Source organism: Suncus etruscus, chromosome 13 (assembly GCF_024139225.1).
Source record: "Suncus etruscus isolate mSunEtr1 chromosome 13, mSunEtr1.pri.cur, whole genome shotgun sequence".
Classification (NCBI taxonomy): Eukaryota; Metazoa; Chordata; class Mammalia; order Eulipotyphla; family Soricidae; genus Suncus; species Suncus etruscus.
The window spans coordinates 92,087,176-92,114,202 of record NC_064860.1 but is presented as its reverse complement, the minus strand read 5'-3'; the positions used below and the strand labels follow the sequence as shown (position 1 = coordinate 92,114,202).

The window sequence follows — 27,027 nt, the reverse complement described above, 5'->3', positions numbered from 1 at the left end:
CTGTGGTGCTCAGAGTGGTGCCAGAATTTGAACCTGGGGCTCCAACATGCCAGGTGTACTCACTTCTTTGAGCTAGCATGAGATGTATTTTTATTTTATGTGACTTTTGAAAAAAATATCTTGTTGAAAGAGTGTTTCCCTGAATGGGTATGCAAGCTGGCTTTTTAAGCAAAATTTCTGGATGTTTTTAAATGCCAATTTGTTCCTGTCATCAATACCGATCACTGGAAATATTGTTAAAATTACTTTAATACCATTTTAAAATCTCATTACAAATGAAAGGTAAAGTTTGATAAGTTAACAACCCTTGTTTTTAGAATTACAATGATAGGCAACTTGCTACACAAATCACCACATTATAAACTATTATAGAGAAAACCAAAACCAAAATATGAATATTAAATGACAAAGTAACAGCTGTCCACAAAGTTCAAAATATTGTAGCTGCAGTAAATTTTAGTGTGTTCCTTTTTTAAATTATAGGAGAAAAGATTTGTTATACTTACTTTGAGGGGTGGTGGTTAGGCTTGATGTTTTCACTTCGACAAAAGCTGTTGACAATGTATCTGGAGATCCTAATTTGAAAAAAAATTCCAATTTTTATAGCTATTTACAGTCACATATTTGACTATGCAACTATAATTATTAAAGGTGCTCTGTAGAGCACAGATTATTAAAGTAGGAAAGAATCCTTGCTCTGAGTCTAAAGGCTTCATTTTATACATTATGGAAATCAATCCTACAGGTATAATTTTGCAGTGACATATTCACCATTCAATATCATTTATTGACAGCAACCCAATTCTTTCAAATCCAAGTACATTACACTCAATTTTCCAAAATATAATTGTTTTAAGTAACTATAGTGTTCTAGATTCTATTTCATATGAAATAAACAGTGAAGAAAACATTTGTATCCATCATGGAAATGATCATGTGGTGAATTTTTCATTGGCATATATTTTACATATGACATATGGTTTATTTTTCCTTTTTTCTTCCTGCCCTTCTCTTTCATACCAGAAAAAGAAGACTTCTTACTAATCTTTTGAAAATATCTCTAGGTGTAAGGCAGATTGAAGATGATGTTAAACCACAATTCCTTAAAAAGATAGTTATGCCACTTTGCAAAACACCTTTTATTATTTTTCATGCATGTCTGTATATTTCTTCTTAACTCCCAAACATTTTGAAGGTTTTCTACATAAGTACACATTATAAGAAAACATGCAAAGGGAAATAAAGGAAAATATGTAGAAAAAGCTTGTTAAATTCTGTTGCAATCTCAGTGGATAGAGAATGCATTTCTCATGCAGCTTATTATACTTAGTATATTCTTAATCTCACATTTTTTCAGAATGTTTGAGTAATAATGTTAATTGATTTTTAGTAATAAGTATAATTTCTGTTATTTATGGACATATATGATAAATAGTTAAATTTTAGGGGAAACAACTTTCTCTTTTATTGTGATGAAAAAGAAACCTCTATTCTTCATAAAAAGTATTACATTATATTGACATTAACATTTTTTTTGACATTAACATTTTTATATCTGAATTATTCACCCTAAGCTTTAGTTAGTAATAAATAACCTTTCAGTTTTTTCTTGATTCTGGGGAAAGAAATACCTTAAATGGGAAATGGAGATAATCAAATCTTTAAATAATAGAGATAAATTGGCACTGTGGCTTGTGCAGCTAAACATAGCATACAGAATGATCAGAATTTTTTTATAAAGAATTTGACACTAAAACCCCACATCACCCCTTCAACTTTATGGGGAGATGTGTTATTGGCTGCTTGAGATAACGCTCTATGAAAACTGAAATGAACAGTCAACATGAGCAGTAGGGAGAAAAAAAAAGTTTTAAAATCAAGATGCTGACATCTTCACTTCTACAACAAATACTTAGTGATTCCCCAGTGTGTCCTAGAATAGGATGAAAATAAGAAAAGATAATTAAAATTTTATGTTAAATAAAAGAAAAATTTCTTTTTTTCTTTAAAGAATATATAGATTAGTGAGAATGAATGCCAGTGAGATAAACTTCCAACTGATCACCAATGCTAGTCCTCTTCTTTATGGCATAGATAAGCTTCATTACATAACTAGACTTTTGGTCCTGTTCTGAGTCAAGGCCTTTGGAATTATGAGTGGGTGTGCTGGTTCTCCTTTCAAAGCTTAACTAACATGACACTTTGTAATGTTTTCTATGTGCTCTCGAGATATAATGCAACATGACTTAGAGGAAGACACAAATTACAGGCCACAGATCCTGGATTCTTGAATGACTGTGCAACAGGTCATTTAGTCACCGGTTTAGGGGCCTTTACTAACCTTTTCATAAGGATGAATGAGCATGTACTCTGTCAAATAAAAATGTAAGATATGGAGTTTTGGAGTGTGTTTTAATTATGTATTCCTATGCTCTTTGCAAATAGTAAAATCATAACAATAGTGTAAGCAGAAAAATGTTGTGGTAGAAAAAAAATATAAGATTCCAGACGAGAAAAATAAACCAATATATGAGAGTTCACACAAGGCTTCCTGGAGATAGTCATGGATAAACTAGGTCTGAAAAAATAATGCAAATTGGTAATACAGGGCAGGAGAAAGAAGATGGAACATGAGAATAATATCTTAAGCAGTGTGAACATAAAATAAAAGAGAGTACTAGAGTCCATTTAAATATTGCAGTTACTCTGTGAAAAGTAAGGAAACGAAGATTGAAAGTAAGAAGAAACAACTTGGAATGTGCCTCAGTGATAGGGCATTTGTTTTTCATATGTGAAGCTTTAGTTTCATTCTTGGCATAACTGTTTTTGGATGTGACCACTGAAGAACATCACAGTCACAAATACTACAATAAAGAAGAAGTAATATCATGTCTACAGAATTCCTTGTTTAAAATGTCATTAAACTGTCCTTTAGAGATGCTCTAATCCAAGAGTAATCCAATGTTGACCTGGATTATATAGGGAAGGACAGGGAGAATGAAGACAATAATAGTTTTAGAACATGGACTCACTCAAGAGAACTTGGGGACAAATTGACTAGTCAAAAAAAAAAAAAAAAGGAAAAAGCACAAATAATTCTCCAATTGTCTTGATTGAAAAACTTTTTGAATCCTGCTATCATTAACTAATAAACAAAGGAGTCGTTGTTTTTAGACACTGAAAGGTTCACAGATAAAATTAACTTTGGACAGATTGACTGTGAGTCTATACAAGATATTCATCTTAGCAAAGATTTGATGATATGAGATTGAATCTTAGGAGTATAAGTTGTAAGCACACATTTTTGATACATTAGTATTTGGGCAATAAGTGAAGTAAAGCAGGGATCAGTAAATGTATTAGTGTATGTGCTGACTCAGATTCCATCTACCTATCTCTGTACTGATCCCTAGTACTATAGGGCCTCTATATCCTACGTGCCGTATGACCTCTGTATAGTACCAGTGGGGTGGTTGTAAAGGTCTCTGGAACTACAGAACCCAAGTAACACTATATACCTGGGTCCCCACGTTGCTTATTTGGCCAAGAATCCCTAGAAGTGTTCCCTGGAGACCCTGAGAACTTGAGAGACTTGAGAGATTTGCTCGAGACTCCCACAGAAAAGACAAAATGACAGCAACAACAAAATCTACAAAATAATTGAAGTAATTGAGAGTATCAAGATAGTTTGTTTCAGGGAGAAGAGAAGAAGGTTTAGGATTAAATCTGAGGTATTCTCCAAATATGGGAATGATAGAAGAAAAGGAGAAACCATTAAATAAAGAAGAGAACACACAGTGCATGGTTTTAGAGAAGCCAAGGAGACCAAAATTTTCCAGAAGTAAGAAGATTCAGTCAAAAATTAGCAAATATTTGTAGGTTTTATATATATATATATATATATATATATATATATAAATGTGTGTGTGTGTGTGTGTGTGTGTGTGTGAGAGAGAGAGAGAGAGAGAGAGAGAGAGAGAGAGAGAGAGAGAGAGAGAGAGAGAGAGAGAGAGAGAGAGATATGCTGGGTCAGGAATCAAATGGTGTGAAGAAAACAAGTTTCCATGGTTTCAGTTGCTTGCCATTGTCATAGACTCACCACTTGCCCAAAAATTCTAAGAAATAAGTTTAAAATCTACTTAAAAATTTTCAAAAGCAATACAGTTTAATAACTAAGAGCATGGTTTTCAATTAGCATGGGTCGAATCTTGGTTAAGTTCTTTGTTAGATGTATGATGTATGATGTTGAGAAAGTCTTTTGACCCGTTTTCCTTCTTCAACATTTCTGAGTTGTGAATAACAGTGCTTTTCTAGTAGGGTGATTGCAAAGATTGAGAATCATACATATAAACTACTTAGAATAGTGCCTGGCATGAGGTAAGTGCTAAAAAGTAATCTTAGAAACTATAAAATAGGTCAGCTGCAGTTTAGTTCAGGTGTCGAAAATACAAGCATATCCTAGCAACAGGAGACCCAAATCTCCCCCTTAGATATAAAATTGCCCTTGTTTTTTTTTTGTTTGTTTTTTTGTTTTTTTGAGAAAGATGTGGATTTCCTTCTTCCCAATAGCCAATTCTTCTTTCTACTAAATGGCTCAAATAAAAACTAAACGTTGACTGGAAAAGAATTAATTGTTGGAGATGCTGGACATAGCTTTATGATGCACACTAATTTTTTTCTGGTAGTGTCAGCCACACTTCTTCTCTTTCTTCATCCCACTAATTCTCCAGGAGTTGAGATTCTTACACAGTAATTTTTCACTGCCATGCCTCTCATCAAAGATAGCAGTGATAGAAAAATAATGCACAAGAAGATGGTTTAATATTAATTCTTTGTAGATGAATACTAGTTATCTTGGAGTATCTGGCTACATTCCTGGTGACAGCAAAACTGCTTTTACAGCACCAAGTACTGTCCTTTTCCCAGTGGCCCATTCTAGCTTATCTCTAAGTACCCACCAGCTAGAAGAGGTCAATCAATCTTCATTTGTGAGAATTTTTTTTACCATCCCTGTGTTGCACTACGCCCTCTAGAGGAAGGAGTTGGTAATCTCTCATCAAGAGCCTCAATTTTTTGATGTTTCATTCTTAGCAATATTATGACCCTACAAAATCTGAATGATTTTGAGTTGTTTGTTTTGTTTTTGTTTGTTTTGGGGCCACACCTGGTGGCTCTTAGGAGTTACTTTTGGCTCTGCGTACAGAAATAGCTCCTGGCAGGCTCGGGGAACCATATGGGATGCCAGGAATTGAACGTGAGTCAGCCTTATGCAAGGCAAAAATGCCCTACCCGTTGTGCCCATATCAGAACGATTTTGAATATTATTTCTTTTTAGTGAAATGTTTCTGAAAAGAGAGCTTTATCTTTGTCTCCATCTGCAAAAAAATTTAGTTATCCATTTTTAAACCTTTTTGGGGTGTTTTGGATCATAACAAAATAAAAAAAATGTGTAGGTGAAAAAATGGCTAGCCACAAATAATCCATAGATGCTATGTTATTGAGAAATATGAGTGCTTCTCTTAATTAATAGAAAAAGAAACCTGAGGGAGGGGGAAGAAAACTCTGCATTGTAAAGAATTCTCAGAGAGATTAAAAAATGTGACCTCTTCTTCTCAAAAAGAAGAAAACAGGATTTTATTGTCATTCTTTAGTTATTTATCACCTCTCCTTCCCATAAAAGAATCTATTTATTCATTCATTTTTCCTTCATTCCCTCTCTATCCATGAGAACCTGACCTTTATACTACTCACCAAGTGACTTAGTAATTGAAAGCATCAAGATATTATGTTAACTTGATAACAATAGAAAAAAGCTGATAAAAATGTACCAAAAAGGAGTCATAAAATATTTTATTAATGAATGCTACAGTGTCTAAAATCTCAATCTAAGAAGCAATTTCCAGTCCCTTTAAAATATATATCCTCTAGTCAATCTGATTGTTCACAATGAGTACTGGATTTGGTTATTAGCCCCATGTAATTTAATTATTATAAGAATAATAAGAATTCTGATGATGTACGATAACTTGTATATGTTTCACTTGCTTAAGGAACTGATTAAATGTTCTTTTTAGGAAGCCAGATTGTTTATTGCTGGGGAGAATTTCTTTGTTTGATTCTCCCAAAGGTGGCCAGAAACTTGGAGGAGGAGTAATACATACATATTGTCTAGTTCTTTGTGTTACTGCATCTCTGTGCCTGGCCTAGTAGTGCGGCTTTACCCTTTCGCTCACAGATAGAATTGTAGAGTTTGTTAAGAGTTGACAAGTACTAATCAGTTCTTGGAATAAAGGGGCAAATGATTTCTAGCGATCATACATGTTCACTATTATAAAGTCATGACAGCCTTATTTATCTCTATCTGAATCTTGGGGGAGTCTTAGCTAAATGTCTATACCAGACTGCACAGGTTAATGAAAGACTTACCCCTTTTCATCATGTATTCATATTTGAAGCAAGCTAGAGAATTGCCTAATTTCCTAGTTAATTTAATCTCCTCCACACACCCATGAAGCTTTAAAGTTAAGATTCCTTAGCATACTATGTTCCAGTTCTAACAATATCTAAATCATCACTTTTTGCTACTTGTTTTTCATGTATTATTTTACTCAATTAACAGTTGAGGGCATCTCTTCTCCAGGATGTACCAAGATGTAATAATCAACTCTTCACCAACCAGAAAAATCACAGGAGTCAATTCAGAAAGGAGACTACATGGAAGGGCTAAGAACTTCTGCAGTCCCATTAAAGTTTCCTCGAATAGCATAACAAGAGAATGTGGAGGGGGGCATAAGAGAGGGCAAATAGGTGTTTCTTAGAAAGGACATAACCAGTAATTATGATAGGTGGTATCTGTGTGTTCCAAGGCTGCCCCATTACAAAGGAGAATCTATTTGTTTTTTTTTTTCGTTGAATTGAGACAAGTGGGAAATTATGGAGTCACAGTGCTTCATCACACCCACATAGATAGAACAAAGACAAACTAGTAGAAAGGACATTGTTTTTAGTTTTACCTTTTTTTAAAGAGAAATTCCTTGTTAGATTAACCCATTTGGAGATTCTGCCATTAGAATGACCTATCTGTTGATATCAAGTAGAACATTTCATTAAAACTACTTTTGTATTTTTCCTAATAAAGTTTTTTTATCATATTTTAGCATATGAATGAAACATCTTGCTAATTTTTTTTCTCCTTCAAGGTTAAGTTTACACTTTATCATTAAGCAAAGCCCACTTTAATATTCTATTAACATAATATGCTACACTACAACTTCTAGGTGAGTAATAAGTTTGACCCAGAGATGAAGGTTGCTGCTTTAGTTAATGATTATTTATTTCTTCTTTAGTTTGGATGTCTATTGTTATTCAAGCTTACAAGTGTTCAGATATCTAACAGTCTATATCCCAGAGAAAACTTTAGAGAAAAAACACTTCATACAGTATGCTTATTTATATTCGTTCATAAACTGCCCTGAAGTTCAATAAGAAGTTTTGCAAATGATCCTAGTTTATTTCTATTTTAACTCTTTAAAATATTTCTCACAAAATTAAAAATTATCAGTAGAAATTTAATTAAACAGGAAAACTGCTTTAGTCATCTCTGTTGAATAGAAGAGACAGAAACATGTACTGTAGAAACTAATTCTGGTCAGCCCAAGTCTCAGAACCTGGAATTCTTCTGTCTTTCTAGTGATTGACAAATCCTTTGACTGCCAGTGAAGGGATAAGTAAGGAGTGGTTAAAATTTCCCTGGTGAGATTATTTGGGAGAAATGCTGACATATTTTCTAAGCAATTTAAAATTTAAGAATTGTCTAATAAGGATAGCTTTCTGGTTTGTAATGATGCTTAAATATTTACATGTTTGTGTGACATGTTTCTCCTTTGCACCTTGTATGATGTTGGCACAATATCCATCTGGTGTGAAAAAAGAATTTTTTTTTTTGGTTTTTGGGCCACACCCAGCAGTGCTCAGGGGTTACTCCTGGCTGTCTGCTCAGAAATAGCTCCTGGCAGGAGGGACCCTATGGGACACCGGGATTCGAACCAACCACCTTTGGTCCTGGATCGGCTGCTTGCAAGGAAAACACCACTGTGCTATCTCTCCAGGCCCGAAAAAAGAATTTTTTAATATGACCTACTGTGTTTTAACAAAAGAAAGAGCTTAGCTACTGTGTACATCAAAGTAGTGGCAGCAGGAAAAATGAGTAAAGAACAATTTTTAGTGATGGGATGAGGAAACTTTGTTAGTGGGCATGGTGAGAATTATACACATACAAAGATGTGAATTCAAACTCCCTAAAAGTGTGAATCAACTTTTAAATAGATTAAAAGGAAAATAATTTGGATATTTGTATACTTATTAAGGAATTATAAAACTACAAGTAAAGATCATGATGTAGAGATTAATTTTTTTCATGGATCATGTGAACATAGTATCTTTTCTCAGACCAAACATCTGGACTTAACTATATAGTCATTTTTCACACATCTTCACATTTGAAACAATGATCATATAAATAGATAAAATAACTGGTCCCAGACTCCAGAACTTGTGGGTGGTAAAATAAGATCAAACTCATTTGTATGATATCAAATATTATTTTTAATTTTACTGTGGTCGCCTGATTAACTTTAGTTAGACTTGTTATAGTGTACATCAACACAATCAGCACTTAGCCATTGGAGAGATCACGATGGCTGCTACCGTACAAGTGCCCAGCATAGAAGGCCCATTAGAATCTCTACTTCTCTCTCATTATCACCTTAGCTTCCTTGCCCAATCTTTAAGCCATGTTAACATGCTCTGTTTTAAAGAATATATATAGGCTCTTTTTATACTTTCCTTTGATAATCTCTTTCATCTCTCTTCTTCAAATATATTTAATCCAAAATACATTTCATTGTGTTACAGTTTACTAGTCATTATAATTATTATTAATCAAGTGACAAAGATGCATCAGTAGACAAATATCACACACACAGAATCCTTGTCCTCATGGGATTGTCTTTTTTTTTTGTGAGATTAATCCATGTGTTAAAATATACAATGTAGATGATAGCTCAGAGAAAAGAGGCAGGGTGTGAAATAGAGGAGGCTGATGGCTTAAATAAATTAAACATGGTAAAGTTCATGAGCCATTGCATTCTCTTATCCTGTTATTCTAAATACTACATCTAAGTGACATACTCCTGTGTTTAAAAATGCAACGATTAAAAGGAAAGATGCCTAGACAACACTTAGTCCCAAAATATAGAGAGGAGAGGGAAAGAAATTTAGTGGAGATGAGTGAGGGAAAGGAGTGGGGAGACAGGTGAAGTAACAGGTGGGGCAGGGGTCAAGGCAGTTCAGAGACATTAGTAGTGTTGAGGAATGATAGAGCTTAATATTGAAAGCACAGAGTCAACAATGCTGAAATCATGAGAAGTAAACTTTAACAATAGAATTTACAAAGGTACCTGTAAAAATTAACTCTGGTGGTGGGAATAGTGCTCGAACATTGCATGTAAAACTCATTTATGAATATCTTTGTATATTTTATAAAATGAAAAATTATATAAAAAAGAAATCTTCATGGCTGGAGCAGTGGCTCAAATGGTAGGGCATTTGTCTTGTACTCGGATGACCCGGCGACAAACTGCTGTTTGATCTCCTGGCATCCCATATGGTTCCCCAAGCCAGGATCTATTTTTTTGTTTGTTTGTTTGGTTTTTGGGTCACAACCGGCAGCACTCAGGGGTTACTCCTGGCTCTATGCTCAGAAGTCACTCCTGGCAGGCTCAGGGGACCATATGGGATGCCGAGATTCGAACCACCAATCTTCTGCATACAAGGCAAAAGCCTTACTTCCATGCTATCTCTCTGGCCCCCAACCATATGAGCCAATAGCCAGGAGTAACCCATGAACATCACCAGGTGTGGCCCCCCCAAAACCAAAAAAATAAATTCATAAGTAAATACAAAGGAAATATTTATTGGAAGAAGACAGTTAAACAACTTTTAGGAACTGAAGATATTTGAAATTTCTGGGTAATAATTTTCTAGGTAAAGGAAAATAATGAAATGATCCTATAGTGGATGTTGACCTGACATGTTGGAGGAAGTATAAAGGTCAATTTGACTACAGCAAAGTGAGTGAAGGAAAGAATAGTGATGATAGATTTAACTGGATGATTAAATTTGGTCTTTTAGGCTAAATTTATAATAAACATTGTCTCTCTTCATGGCCTACTTTCTTCCTCATTTAGTCTTCAGTTCAAATATTAGTCATATAATTTAAGGGACAGATGGTTTGCATTTATTAAATCATATATAAACACAGTTTAGACAATGTCACTATATTTCCTGCCTTGAGCTTATTACGCATATTCAAAAATTACATGCTCATATTCCAAAAAATTAAGAGGCAAATAATCCAGTGAAACACTTTGAGAGTTATGAATCACGTATAGTATTAGGTATTTTTGTTTGTTTTTGTTTTGGGGGCACACCTGGTGACGCTCAGAGGTTACCCCTGGTTATGCTCTCAGAAATCGCTCCGGGCTTGGGGACCATATGAGCCACTGGGAATCGAATCCAGGTCCTACCTGGATCAGCCTCGTACAAGGCAAATGCCCTACTGCTGCGCTATGACTCCGCCTCCAGTGTTAGGCATTTTGTATGTTTATTGTTATCTGTTGCATTTATATGTCTATTTTACAAAGGAATCGCCAATATTAACACTCTTCTTTTTTTTATTTTCTTGTCTTCAAAACATTTTTCAAGGACCCTGATCTTTGGCTGTGCTTTTTCATTCTCTTCATTATTTATCAAACTATAGTTAAATGGTCAACTTTAAGATGTTGAGGATTGTAATGTATATACACATATATACACACATAGTAAACTTATTAATATGTTAAAGATAATTGACATAGTTATTTAACATTAGTTAACATTATTTTTCTCAACCACTGCTTATTAGGGGCCACCCCTAGAGGTGCTTTAGGGCTGTGCTATTCCTAGGGATGTTTGGCCCAATGCTATTGGCCACGTATTTGGAGCTGAGATCTAGTAAGACAGATTTTTCTGGCAGTGCTGGGTGCCACCACAGCCACACCAGGGGATGCTCAGAGGCCAATAAAATTATACCCTGCAGTGCTCAGAAGTCATGATATGTCAGAGCTTTTCACATGCCAGACATGTTTTTACTACTTGAAGAATGCCCCTTACTATTTGTGTGTGTGTGTGAAAACGTGAACTCAAGTCTCAGCCAAATTTCACTATTTTATACTTACTATTTATACACTACTGAATTTTACTATTCCGTGAAGAGTTTTAAGTTTATTATTGTGCTATACTTTAGATCTCTAAAATTAGTAATCTTATATTACTCCAACTTACTTATCTTATATTACTCCAAGCTACTGTTATATTCATTGCTTCTAAATAACACAAAGAAGGGGAGATCTTTCTTTGGATTATTTCTTTAAGGTTTATCTATGTTATACCAGATTTCAAGGTCTTTTTAATTTTGAATAAAAATTTGAAAAAAAAAGATTATCTACATATATATGTATCTAATATCACAATTTATTTTGGGAGAGGGGACAAACTGGATGTACTCAGGGCTTACTCCTGGTAATGAGCTCCAGGATCATTGGGTTTTGAATAAATCTGAACCTGGTTCAATCCCACATACCACATATTGTCCCCTCAACACCCCCAGGAGAAATTCTTGAGTGCAGAGCAAGGAGTGAGCCTTGAGTACTGCCATATGTAGTCTCCATCTTGGAAAAAGTAATATTCCTGCTGGTTTTCTGTGGATTATATGTAGAGTTAGAGATCAGATTAGATTAAATACATGTTGGTCAAACATCTTATACATTGTACTATCTCTCTGACTCTAATATTATGTTTTATTTTTCCACTTCCATTATTTGAAGATACAAGTTATTTTTATATCTTGATTATTGTGAATAATGCTGGAATAAACAAAATCATAGATATCTTATCCAGGTGAGTAATAAATTTTCTTTGTATATATACTCACTTCTGGCCATATATAATGTATAACTAGAAGTGAGTTTGCTGGATCATATGGTGGTTCTGTTTTGAGTTTCTTGAGGTACTTTCTTTTTTTTTTTTTTTTTTTTGTGGTTTTTGGGTCACACCCGGCAGTGCTCAGGGGTTATTCCTGGCTTCACGCACAGAAATTGCTCCTGGCAGGCACGAGGGACCATATGGGACGCCGGGATTCGAACCGATGACCTCCTGCATGAAAGGCAAACGCCTTACCTCCATGCTATCTCTCCGGCCCCATTGAGGTACTTTCAAACCACTTTACATAATAGCTTTATAGATTTACATGTCTACCAATTGTTAGGGCTCACTTTTCTCCAAATTCTTTTCAATGCTCAACTTATATTATTTACAACAATCATCAGCACATATATGAAGTCGCACCTTCTTATGCCTTTTATTTATACATTTATATAATTTTTTATTTATCATTCCCCTGTGATATCTGGTATCTTTGGATATATTTGATATGAACATTTATATATCTTCTAGGGAAAAATGCCAATTCAAGCTCTTATAAATTGATTGGGTTTTTTTGGGGGGGGGCCACACCCGGTGATGCTCAGGGGTTACTCCTGGCTGTCTGCTCAGAAATAGCTCCTGGCAGCATGGGGGACCATATGGGACACTGGGATTCAAACCAACCACCTTTGGTCCTGGATCGGCTGCTTGCAAGGCAAATGCCACTGTGCTATCTCTCTGGGCCCCATAAATTGATTGTTTTATTGAATTGAGTCTACTTTATGTTTCAGATATTAAACTTTATCATATACTTGATTTGTAAGTACTTTCTCCTAATTCATAAATTGTTCCTTCATCTTTCTGATTATTATCTTAACATAGTAGACTTACGTTGATTTTTCTTTCCATGATTTTAGAGCTCTATCTAAGAAATTATTACCAAAGATATTCAACGTCAAGGAATGTTTTACTTTTTCCTAGGATTTTTCTCAGTTTTTGGTACTTTATTTTGGTATTAAGCCTATTATTGAGTGATTAAGTATAAGTTATAAGAAAAGGGCCTGCTTAGTTTGTAGGTGATTACTTATCTTTTCAAGTCCTATGCGTTGAAATTGCTATATTTTTCTGTTGTGTATTTTTTCTTAGCATCCTCATCGACCATTAGTTAATGATGTATACTTAGTTTATTATTGGATCTCAGTTATGTTGCTTACCCTATGTATCAGTGTCATAATGATTTTACAATGTTGTAATACAATATCAAGTCAGAAAGTGTGATGCTTCCAACTCATTCTGTTAATTTATCTCATGATTAATTAGGCTATTTGGTGTCTTTTGTTGTTCCCTATAAATTTTAAGATTTATTTTACTTTTATAAATGATATGATTGGATTTTTAGAGGGTTTAGATTAAAAAAGTCAATCTAGTTGGGTAGAATGAGTATTTTAACCATATTAATTCTTCTAGTCTATAAGCATTGTTTTTTTCCATTGCTTTGGGTCTCCAATATTTTCATCAATATTTTATAGATTACTAATCTGCCTATATCTTTTTCATGGCCTTAATTACATGTATTCCTAAATATTTTCTTGTTGATGCTATTTTTTGGGGGGTTCACACCAGCAGTGACCAGGGGTTACTTCTGGCTCTATGCTCAGAAATCGCTCCTGGCAGGCTCAGGGGACCATATGGGATGCCGGGATTTGAACCACCGTCCTTCTGCATGCAAGGCAAAGGCCCTACCTTTATGTTATCTCTCTGGCCCCATTGTTGATGCTATTTTAAGTTGGGTTATCTTGTATTGTATTCTTGTGTTCCTAGGGTATATCCCTAGGAGTGGAATAGCTGGGTCGAATGGGAGCTCAATTTCCAGATTTTGAAGAAACCTCCATATCGCTTTCCATAGAGGCTGTACTAGACAGCATTCCCACCAGCAGTGGATGAGTTTTTAGATAGATGGTTGTTGAGGTCACAAAATTTTTAATTTTTTCATTTTAATAGATAATGAGGAACACATTTTTCAAATGGAGCTCATGATACCTCCCAAAGTTCCATTGGCTAAGAATATTATAGACAAGTTATACTTTCTTATATCGTAAAATTTAGGCTACCTAGGAAGGATATGGGTTTTGTTAGCTCAGGTTCCCCATCAGTTTGAAGTCTACCTGAAGGCTCGTAAAGAAGCTCTAGGTTAATATTTCTTTGGAGAAAGATAGTTCACTTGCATAGGGAAAGGGAGGAAGAATTTGTCCTGTTTAAATCAAGTCAAGTATGCTGTCAAAAAAAAAAAAAAACCCAAAACCCCACAAACCACCACCCACCTTCTGATCTGTTTTCCTAGAACAGAAGACAAAAGAAAACTATGTTTGATTCAGGCTTTAGATACTATAAAGGGAGCCCCTGCTTGAGTATGAGTGATGAATGATTGTACATATGTGAGCATAATAGAAAAGGGAACCTTTCACTGAAAAGCAATACCAGAAAAAAATAAAAATGATATCATGCATGCGATTAATGGGATTGATATTTTGGTTTTTTAACCCGAGGATTTAATTTTATAATTATGAAAAAAATCTCATTTAGATAGAACACTTAGAGAAACAATGGAACTCCTACATGGGTCAGACCTCCAGATGTAAACAGGCTTCAAGGAAAGAGTAAGCAGAGCAGGAGTGAAGCGTGACCTGCCCGAAGAGATATCAGCCATAAGGTAGTGTGAATTTCTGAGAGATCTATCAGGGTTTCCCTATGAGTCAATATTGTAATTTTAATTTTCACCATTTAGAAAACATCTAATTTAATCACAGGAACTTTCTCCTCACTATCTCTTCCTCCCTGCACTTTTCTTTTTTGTTTCATATACAGCATTAATATATTAGATCACATATTTTATACCATAACTTATACAATTATAAATTCAATTATTTCTATTTATATTCATTATCATACATATGTAATGCTAATTAAACATTGATATCTATTATTGTAATCTTAGAATGTAATGTTAAAGTATTTCTATTTAAATTGAATAATTTCTTAGTAATTGATTATAATAAAATTAAAATGGCATTTTCTAAATAATGAAAATGCTAAATCTATTATAATTCATTACCTTACATATATTTAGTTTGCATATGTATCTATATATATACATGCCATACAAAACCTTAGCCAGAATTAAGTCCCCTGGAGGAAGGATGTGTGAGCAAGTAGCAGGGGTTGCTATTTTTTCAAATTGGATGTTGTCAGGGAAAACCATGAGTAGCTGATGTTTGAGCAGAGACCAGAAGGGACAGGGCCATGCAGGCTGTGAGTACAGGGGTAGAACCCATTAATTTGAGCTGACATAGCAGGGTGAGATAGCAGGGTTCCTGACTATAGAGCTGTCACAAGGAAGAGGATGTCTGTGGTGAGGGCAGGGGCCAGTGAATCCACACATCCACTTTGCCTCATGAGATATCCCTTGAGCTATCACTGGAGAATGACTGGTTGAGGGCAGCCATAACTACAGTTACTAAGAATAAAATCTTGACTGCTGTGCAGAACAGACACAGGAGCAGAAAAAATATTAAAGCTAGGGGCTTTTTTTTTTAGAAGCATTATGACATAATTTAAGGTAAGAAATTGTATTAGATGCTGCTGATAGTCCAATTAGATAAGGCTCCTATATTGCTTATTGTATTTAGTCATAGAAAGATTTAGTGACATAATTAAGAGAATTTTTAAAAGGGAGAAGAAAGTCTAATTTTGAGTTCAAAAGTGAGTTTGAGAGAAGATGGGAGAAGTAAACACTATTGATGCCCAAGAAATGGTCAATAATAGAAAGAGGATACAGGCCTAAGAGTGTGCTTTCAATGTGGGAGATGTCTGTGGGCTGATGAGAAGATGTAGTAGAGATTATAACAAGAAATTTGTTGAGAACAAAAGAATATAGATGTTGGATATATGGAAGCCCACATTTTTATTTACCCTGACCCCATGTGATCCAAACAATTGTAGTGGGAAATTTGAGCCAAGAAATTATGAAGATGTCTCCCTTCTATCTGCTACAGACATGAAGCATGAGATCTATCTTCCCAGGTATGTGCATCCACACTGGATGGGTCTAGAGGAAAAAGTTCCCGAGTTACACAGGAAGTGTACTAGGTGCATAACTGGCCAGGAATGAGAAGAAAGCATCATGGGATGCCAGAGATGGAACCCAATTCGGCCACATACAAGGCAAATGCCTTACCAGTTGTGCTATTGCTCTAGCTCCTCTTTCTTGAAATTTGACAGCACTCTTGACAAGTGTTTTAATTATTGAAACAAGTCTGTTCTTTTGGCAGAAATGAACCAGACATCTATCATATGAACAGCAAAAGAATGTTTCAATTATCTTTCAGAGTCTAGAAAGGAATAATTTAACAGAGCTCATTTGGACATAGAATGATGGGATAATTTTGATCACAAGCAAGTTTATATCTTTAACTAGACAAGGTAAAAGTTATTCATGGATACAGGCTGTTGGTAATACCAGAACTATCTGGTTGATTAAAATCAGTTGTCAAGTACGTGTTTTTTCTTTTCTTTTTACAAATTTAAATTAAAGCACAGTGATTAAAATTATTCATACATGATTTTTAGATATAGAGTGTTTCAGCACCAGTCCTACTACCAATGTCAACTTTCCTCTATACTGTGCCCAGACCCCTCCCATACCTGTCCCTCCCAACCTGCCATCTTAACAGGTACCTTTGAAAGTATCTTTGAATGATTTCAGTGTTATTGATTCCATGGTTTGGGTATTTAGTTTGTCCTTTCTTCATGTCACCATTGTACCTGAATATCCTTGACACCTGCCTCCTATTATTTTATGCCTGTCTTTCTCTTCATTCACTCTATTTCATTGTCCTCACTATACTCTGGGCCAAGCATGATCTAAGAAACTGCCCTTTAAACCACTGCGTTCACACATACAATTATTCTATATACCACATATAAGTGATTATCAGCCTGGGTTTAACCTTATTCTTCTGGTTTACTTAATCTAACCTGATATATTTCATTTCCATCCAGGTTGAAGTAATCACGTGACTGCATCATTTCTTACAGTTATGTAGTATTATATATATATGTATCATATATATGTATCACTTCTTCATTGACAATTTATTTGTTGTTGGACATCTAGGTTGATTCCAACTCAGCTATTTTCCTGAGTACTTTGATGAATAGTGGTATGCATATGTCCTTTTGTACAAATATTTTTCTGTCCTGTGAATAGACATCCAAAAGAATTGTTGGGGCATATGGCAGCTTAGGTCTGGGTTTACCATAGAAGTAAACCTAATATTGTGATTGAATAGGATTGTTTTATTTATTTATTTATTTTTTATAGTTTTTTTTTTGTTCGGACCACACCCGTTTGATGCTCAAGGGTTACTCTTGGCTAAGCACTCAGAAATTGCCCCTGGCTTGGGGGGACCATATGGGATGCTGGGGGATCGAACCGTGATCCTTTCCTTGGCTAGCACTGGCAAGGCAGACACCTTACCTCTAGCGCCACCTCGCCCGCCCCAGATTGTTTTATTTCTATGTAAAACTGAACCTTAAATTTTTATTTGCTTTTTCAAATAGTCATATATTCACATGACTTTCTATTCTTTGACATAGTCTCATAGGCAAAGCTATCTAGCCTCTATGAATGGAAAATTTTATTTGATCTTTTTACTTACAGCATAAAGAGCTTTAAAACTAAAACATTAATTAGAGATTCCGAAGAAAAGAGAAGGCACTATGGCATAGTCAAGTCACTTTTCCTAACATCAGGGCCTAACATCAGGATAGCATGAATATTGACCTTCAGATTGGCATAAAGAAGATATACAGTAAAAAATCCTAATTTTCACATAAGACAGTTTGCTGGTAGGAGGCAAGTTGTTTGAGAAAAATATATATGAAAGTAATTTTATGTAATTTTAAACAGAATTTTAAAATTAATGTATACAATAGCTGAATGGCTAAGACATTTGCCTTGCACTAAGCCAACCTGAGTTTGATCCCCGGCATCCCATCTCCAAGCCTGCCAGGAGTTATTTCTGAGCACTATCTAGGAGTAATCCCTGAGTGCTGTGGGGTAGGGCCCCAAAGCAAAACAAAAATAAATAAAATTAATGTGTGTTGCAGACTATCTTAGAGGTCTTTCAGGAATTCACCTCTCTCTGATCAGTACAATATGATAAGCACAGCAGGACTCACCAAACATTCTTTGGCATATTTGCGAAGATGATAATTTTGAAAAGAACTGAATCTAGATCTTCTGATATCTTTCCTCAAAGGTTCTCCATAGGATTTACAAAAGGGTTTGGTCACAGCCAAAGTGTAATCTGAAATGGACTTTTCACAGTTACAGCATAGAGAGAAAAAGGCACACCTGTTCACACAGGTAGGTGGCAGTTAAATAATCAATAATAAGATATTTACTGTGTGCTTGTCTTGGATGACCATATGGGATAGATAGTTTTTCAAATCTATTTCCCAAGTCTTAAAAGTTTATATAAAGACATTTACTGATTTTAGTTACTTAAACCATTAATATGGCCTCAACAATACATTTTAACTCAGGGATATGCTCTTGGTCAGCTTTTGAAACAAGGAAGGCAAGAAGAGTACACATCTTAGTTGGAAGAAGTGTTAATTTGCCCAGTGGAGGTCTCGTTATCACACCAATAGGCAGTCAAATTGTTTCTTGGTGGTGGTGGGGCAAAACCCAATGGGGTTCAGGAGTTAATTCTGACACTGAACTCAGGAATAATTTCTGGAAGTTTGGGAGAACATATGGGATGTCAGTAAATATTGAGGAAATTAGAAAGGGAATTCCTTTGGCCTAAGAGATACTCTGCTCTTAAAGTAAACTGTCATGCGAATAACTACAGGCTCCATACATATCAGGGGCAGACTCAAGATGGAGTCTGTATGGCTTGCTTTCTTTTCCCACAGCATGATCTTTACTTTTGTGAGGCATGCATACGTGCCAAAGTCACAGGAAACAGCACAGATCCTATTGTAGATTATGTTCTGAGAACTTGTGACAGTTGAATGCATCTATAGAAATTAAGTATGGAAACAGCACATTGTTCTGTCAAAAGTTATGAGAAACAGATATTGGCTACAGAATGTAGGAATAGGATGTACACAAATGTTCCAGGTTTGACCTAAGTTGACCTGTCTAAGTTGACCACAAAATGTTCTTGAGAAAATATCAAATTGTATCTAGTAAATGAAGTCACCTGTAATACAAAGGCTGTTCTTGTATTTTCCCTCTTCTCCCCCTGCTCTGCCAGAGTATATAAACCGGTCGTCTGCTTCAATAAATTTGACCCTTGATCAGAACACTCTTTGTCTTGGGTCCCATTTCTCTTTCTTTATTTTTCAGACTGGGACCCCCTCACGTACCCACGAATTACAGAGTTCTGCAGGCCAAGACACATACATGCTCCTTATTCTCTCCCCTAGGTCATTTGTAAAGGTAATAATAGTACTTTTATCTTTGTGTTAGAAGATTAAGTAAAATAATATGTTACTAGCTTAGTTCGATGCCAGGTATATCAGGGACACTCATCTATTAATATATAGTGTAAATATTATTGCTTAATACTGTAACAGTTGAATGAATAATAAGGCCTTTGTCTAATAAGCTAAGCACCTCTTGATTATTCCTTCTATTGAGACAGACGAGCCTGCAGTGTCATATGTTCAGTATCTCTCCTCTTTCATCTCATGATTATCTTCAATCATTTAAAATTATATAATCTGATCATTTTGTTTTGTATTTTTATTGCTACAGCATAGTATTACAAAGTATTTTAAAACAAACATCTACTTTACTCATTTTTTTTCAAATATGCAAGTCACAATGATGGATGGCATTCAGATTCCATTAATTTAAACTTACCTTCACACGGTTCCACCTCATCTGCACTGCAGCACTCTCCCCTACAAAAAATTGTCAGTACTTATTCTGTTTGTCTCATGTCCTAAGATGCAGCCAGCAGATTGGCCCTAATAATCACATGTTGATACCACCTGCATCACCTGACACAGTTAAACACTGACTGGCACATCCTGATATTCCTGGCACAAACTGGCACTGACAGACACTGCCTGAAACAAACTGGGACCAGTTGACACTATCTAAAAGATGGGCATGAGCTAGCACTAGATGACACAGATAGGCATTAACTGGCATATGTAAGCACTGGATTGCACAGATAATGACTGACACAAGTCTGGCATAGATTAATATTGCATGGCAAGTCTGGCATTGGTTAGCACAGACTGGCTCAGAGTGATATGGGATGATATTGACTTCACAGGCTGGGACAAGATGGCACTTATTGGTATGGGTTGACATTGAATGACACAGACTGGGATAATCCGTTGCAGGTTGCCACTGATTGGTATGGATTGGTACTAATTGTCACACATTGGCACTATCTGGTGATAGTTGGTACGGATTGGCACTGAATGGTACAGTGTGAGAGGGCTGGGACACAATGGGATATACTGACAGTCAGGAACAGTCTGGCAAGCATGGCACCAGTTGACACTGACCGGCACCGGTTGACAAGTCTAGCACATTCTGGCCAAGATACAGAATGAAGACAACTAGAAAAGTTAGCACAGCTTAGCACAGATTGGCAAGACTGACACTTCATGGCATATGCTGGCATAGTTTGGTGCCCCATTCTAGATTCATCAGATGTTGCATATTATTACATGTGGGCTTGCCTCCTCTTGTCATGAGCCTCATGTATTTTCCTAAGGCAGTAGTGCAAATGCAAGAGGGACTCAACAAACATCAATTAGTTCAGCTTGAGCTAAACTAGGCTTCCCTTGGTAACTCTTACAGATTGTTATGTTATGCTTCTCTTACATTTAGTTAGTTTCATTATCTTCTACAATCTTTTGAACAAAATTCTCTTATTTTGGAAAAAAGACCACAAATTGGATGTTTGTTGCAAAAATGTAGCTTAATAGTTATGACTAAATCATACAGTTCATTATTTATTTGAATTTGGAATAAAAACAATTTTTGAAGCTGATCTCCATAACATTTCATCTCATTTCCCTTCAAAAAGAGAGCAAACAAGAGTGAATATTACCAACTTTATAGTTCACTCATCATTATGTTATTTCACAATTATCCACCAGGTTACTAAGATAAAACATTTTTTTTCAGGAGTAATTCAGCAATTATTGAAAAAATTTTTGTTATTATAAGTTTTCTACTTTTATTTCTAGGAAGCCAACCAATTATTTGACAGTTTTTGACATTTGAAATGCCAGAGTCCTGGAGTCCAGCCCCAGGGTAAGCAGGCCTGATGCAAAGGTGCCACAAGTATTGGAAAAACAAGACAAGCATAAGAGAGATAACTATGGGGTGAGGGGCTCCCAGATTTATGGATTGAGAGCCCTGACTATCCTTCATGAAGGACATTTATTGTTTAGGAATAATCAACATGATAGCAGGTAAATCCCTATCTCTATTAAACAAGCCTAAAGGGTTTTTTCGAAAAGGTAACAGAACAGAGCTCGAGTGATACATGAGGGGTTGGGGAGAAGTTCAGCATGAAAAAGGGGGTTGAGGAATTCCCTAGAGCAGGGATGGTGAACAGGATTTTTACCCTCACTCAAAATGGCAAAATGCAATATGTGTTAAAATATATTGTTAAAATTATATGCTTTTGTGTGAGTGTTTGTTTGTTTTGGCAGATCACTGCGTGGTGTGGCTCTCTGACTCTCACAGTTTAAAATTCTGGCTCTTTGTGTCAAACTTGTTCACCACCCCTGCCCTAGAGCAAGGCAAAATTGATAGGTATTATAACCAGAATGCTCTGTGAGGGAGAAGGGATGACCCAAGGTCAAGCCCAATTAAGAATAATGATAAGAAATTAATTATAATTAATCACAATTACTATTATAAGGGGCTAATATCCAAAATGCACAAGGCACTGACAGAACTTACAAGAAAAAAAATCTAATCCCATCAAAAAATGGAGAGAAGAAATGGACAGACACTGACAAAAAAGAAATACAAATAGCAGAGAGGTACATGAAAAAATGCTCCACATCAGTAATGATCAGGGAGATGCAAATCAAAACAACTATGAGGTACCATCTCACGCCACAGAGATTGGCGCACTTCACACAATGAGAACAAGCAGTGCTGGCAGGGATGTGGAGGGAAAGAAACTCTTATCCACTGCTGGTGGGAATGCCGTCTAGTCTAACATTTATGGAAAGGGATATGGAGAATCCTCAAAAAACTGGAAATTGAGTTCCCATACGATCCAGCTAGACCACTCCTAGGGATATAACCTAGGAACAAAAAAAATACAATACAAAACCCCCTTATTCACACCTATCTTCATCGCAGTGCTATTTACAATAGCCAGGCTCTGGAAACAACCAAGATGCCCTTCAACAGATGAACGGCTAAAGAAACTGTGGTACATATACACAATAAAATATTATGCAGCTGGCAGGAGAGATGAAGTCATGAAATTTTCCTATACATGGATGTACATGGGATCTATTTGCTGAGTGAAATAAGTCAGAGGGAGAGAGATAGACGCAAATGGGAAATAGTGTCCCTCATCTATGGGTTTTAAGAAAATAAAAGATATTTTTGCAGTAATTCTCAGAGACAAAAAGAGGAGGGCTGGAATGTCCAGCTCACGACATGAAGCTCACCACAGAGAGTGGTGAGTGCAGTTAGAGAAATAACTACATTGAGAACTATCATAACAATGTGAATGAATGAGGGAAGTAGAAAGCTTGTCTTGAGTACATGCAGGGGTGGGATGAGGAAGAGGGAGATTTGGGACATTGGTGGTGGCAATGTTGCACCAGTGAAGGGGGGGTATTTTTTACATGACTGAAACCCAACTACAATCATATTTGTAATCAAGGTGTTTAAATAAAGGTATTAATAAAATTTAAAAACCAAAAAGAAATTAATCATAATTAATCACAGTCTTTATTAATATAATTATTAACATTAATAATGATTGTTAATAAAAATTATAATATAACATAATTAATCTTAATTATAATTTCCTACTTGAGCTGTTCTTCCCCATCTCTGGTCAGGTATTATGAAAACAGCATCACAAGGGTAATCAACAATTTTGTAGCATAATCTATTGTTATTACCTAAACCACTATTTTTAGTGTAATTACTTTTTATTTGCATGTAGTAGAAAGAAAAGTAAATATGTACCCTATTTTGTTTGACTAAATGAAGAAAAACATAATATCAAATATTGTGCAAACTAGATCTAGAATCAGAAAACTTTGGTGTTAATATTAATTTCTAGCTTCTAGCTATGTAATTATTTAAAAATTCAGCACTCAATGTACCCATATGGTAAACAGAAATAAAATTATTTGTTTTATCTCTTATGATAAGGAACACTAGATCATATTTCTGTTATTTACAATAACAATTTATGTTATTTACAATTTACAATTTTACATAAATTTACAATTTATGTTATTTACAATGTTTAAAGATATGATTATTTCAATTACTGTTTTGGTTTTTAGGTCACACTGGGCAGCTCTTAGGGGTTATTCCTGGATCTGTGCTCAGAAATCATGGATGGCTGCATGGGAAACCATGTGGGACACTGGATGTCAAATTTGGGTTGGCCACATGCAAAGCAAATGTCCTATATGCTGTGCTATTCCTCTGGGCCCACTTTTTAAAATAATTTTTTTACTTCAGTGAAATTTTCCTTTTGAATATTAATTTACTAATACCAAGTAAATGGTGTGCTGTTTTAGAGACTACTTCATAACATAAATGTGAATTTGGTTTTGGTCACTTTTTCTCAACCTACTTGTTTTGGAGCAATCCAGCTGTACTGTTGTAAAAAGGATATGAGAGAAAAAAAGAAGACTATAAAAAGAAATGACAAAACTGATAGGCAAAATGAAAATCTCATTGGAAGGCCTCACCAACAGAGTAATATTTGCTGAGGACAGAACCAGTGAGCTCCAAGATAAGGTACAGAATACTACCAGTCAAGAGCAGAAAAGGTTAAAAAACCTCCAAATACATAAACACTTGAAAAGAAAAATTTGGAAAATAATTAAGAGGAACAATATACAAATTATATGGGTTCCAAAAGTATAGGAAGGCAACCTTTATAAAGATGCAATTATCAAAGATATTATTGCTGAGAAGTTCCTGGAACTAGAAAGTATAGGCTTACCAGATTCAAAAAAACTCAAATTACACCTGCTAAAAAAATCCAAATAAAAATACTTCAAATGGGTCTGAGCAATAGCATTTCAGATAGGGCATTTGCCTTGCACACAACTGACTTGGATTTGATTCCTAGTATCCCATATGGACCCATTAATTTGCCAGGATCAATTTCTGAGAGCAGAGCCAGGAGTAATCCCTGAGTGAGGCTAGGTGTGGCCAATAAAACAAACAAACAAACAAACAAAAACAATCCTCCCTCAAACCAAGACACATTGTAGTGCTTGCTTCAACAGCACATATACTAATATTGTAATGATACAGAGAAGATAACATGGCCCCTGTGCAAGAATGACATGCATATTAATGAAGTATTCTATATTTTTATAAACTACTCAGAGATCAATTATATAAAACAAATACTCATGGCCTTTCATTCTCAAAAAGATGAATACACATTCTCCTCAAGTGCACATGGAATCTTATCTTGGATAGACCACATTTTAGGACACAAATCTAAAGTACATAATTTCACAACTATAATTCATACAAATAACAACTCAGAGGAGAAAGAGATCAAAGAGTCCAAACCTATTTAAAATAAAACCTAAAACTATCAAGTACTTAGGAAATCAACCTAACAAGAAAGTTGAAAGACCTAAACCATGAAAACTTTAAAACACTTCAGAAAGAAATTGAAGAAGACCTAAGGAATTGGAAGAACATCCAGTGCTCATGGGTTGGAAGAATCAGTATCATCAAAATTACCTCTTACCTAAACTATGATATATATATTCAATGCAATCCCTATTTAAATTTCAGACATTATTCTTTAGTGACTTCAAACAATCAATTATAATAATTTGTTATATGGTAATGGATTAAAAAAAGAGTGCTTTATAGCTTGAGAAATAGTACACAATGAGTAGTGTTCTTGCCTTACATTGAGGATGGGTATTCAATGCCTGGCTCTGCCAGAGTACTTTCTAAGCATCACAGCGTGGGGCCCAGAGTGATGGAAAAAAGACAATAGGGTAATAAATTTAAGGTGATTTGAACATACTATTTTTTCTGAATAGAGAATATTATAATCTAGTTTGATTTACTAGTGATTAGATTACTAGTGAATTAGAGGTAGTAGAAAAAGGGTTTTAGAAAATTACGAAAATGAACAACTAGTTTTATAAATGGATGTACACCTTTTGATGGGTGATCTGCAGGCATTATTCACTCTTAGCCAAAGTTTTCTCTTTTGAGAGAAACCAATTTGTGACATTTGTCACAAGTTATAAGATGAAGGCTAAAGGCTAAATAAATGATCATTTCTATTGATTGCATTTATGTTCCAATTTCAGTTCTCAGGCTGAACTAAAATATATAGTTTTAATAAAATAACAAATAAAAACCTAGTAACATATACTTTCTATTAGCTATACATTTTTGGTATTAGAGAAAGTCATTCTATTTCTTAATATAACATGAAGTCAATGAATATGAGAATTTATTATTTGTTTGCATCAATGTCAACTTCTGAAAGTCACTTCTTTTCCTCTGCCATAGCAAGTCTGACCCAGACTGACCTCAATTATTAGTAATGCCTCTGGGACACTGACTTCATAGCCCTCACCAGTCTACTTTGTCAAAATTAATTTAAACTAGAACAAATTTCAATGTAAAACCATCTATGGTACCTCTTGTCTACACAATTCCCATTTACAGAAAATTTCTTAAACACCCGATTAAGAACCCAGGAGGAAGACTATTAATCTATTAACCAAATTAATAATAAATACAAAAGTTTAAATTATCATTGAATATTATTGATCTTGGTTTTGCCAGAGCTTCAGGAAAAGCCTTTGAAATTATTTTAACTCTTTGAAGCTATGTGAATAGTCCTTAATATCTTTATCTAAAATGTCAGAGATGAGAAAAGGGCATGAATTATGACATTTTTTGGAAATGTCTTTTATCAGTCTTCTGAGCTGAAGGATTATCAGCTCACAGAAAATAAATCAGCATGAAAACGTTCTTACTTATGTGAGATGTGCTTCTGGCTGGAAAAGTTCTGGTGCCAAGGGAAGATTCAGTAACATTGACTGGAGGATATGTTGGAGGGTTGACTGATCCTGAAAGGATGAAACAGAAACATAATACAAATAATATATTTTAATAGGATAAAATGTTGACAGTTGGGGCCGGTGAGGTGGCACTAGAGGTAAGGTGTCTGCCTTCAAGCGCAACCAAGGAAAGACCACGGTTCGATCCCCCGGCGTCCCTTATGGTCCCCCCAAGCCGGAGGCAATTTCTGAGCACTTAACCAGGAGTAACCCCTGAGCATCAAACGGGTGTGGCCCCAAAAACAAAAACAAAAAACAAAAAAATGTTGACAGTTTACTCGCAAATCTTTATTGATTCATATAAGAAATCATTATTGAATCCTTGTATACAATGGGATATAATGGTGACTAGAAATGGTCATGCTGGAGCCAGAGCTGTGGCTCAGTGGTAGGGCATTTGCCTTGCATGCAGCTGACCTAGGACGGATTGTGGTTCAATCCCCAGGCAGCCCATATGGTCCCCCATGCCAGGAGTGATTTCTGATTGCATAGCCAGGAGTAACCCCTGAGCGTCACAGGGTGTGCCCCCCCCCCAAGAAAAAAACCAAAAGAAATGGTGATGCTTTTCAGAGCACACAGCCCAGAAACAGGTAGGTGTGTGTGAGTGTGTCTTTATAGTAAAAGTATAGGGTA

The 27,027-nt window shown here is 35.4% G+C and overlaps 1 protein-coding gene, 1 non-coding gene and 1 pseudogene across 2 annotated transcripts in view; 2 read left to right on the top strand and 1 right to left on the bottom strand.

Moving 5' to 3' along the window:
• CD96 (CD96 molecule) overlaps window positions 1-27,027 on the bottom strand; it is a 103,340-nt gene that overhangs the window by 18,327 nt on the left and 57,986 nt on the right. Inside the window, exons 8-10 of the mRNA XM_049785608.1 lie at window positions 26,280-26,403; window positions 19,958-19,998; window positions 507-575 (exon numbers count right to left, since the gene is read on the bottom strand). Coding sequence (XP_049641565.1) covers window positions 507-575; window positions 19,958-19,998; window positions 26,280-26,403 — 234 coding nt within the window. The remainder of the gene's footprint in view (window positions 1-506; window positions 576-19,957; window positions 19,999-26,279; window positions 26,404-27,027) is intronic.
• LOC126026460 (uncharacterized) lies at window positions 7,825-7,922 on the top strand (annotated as a pseudogene).
• On the top strand, window positions 24,558-24,663 carry LOC126026794 (U6 spliceosomal RNA). Its single transcript, XR_007502013.1, has one exon. It is a non-coding gene; the product is annotated as a U6 spliceosomal RNA (small nuclear RNA).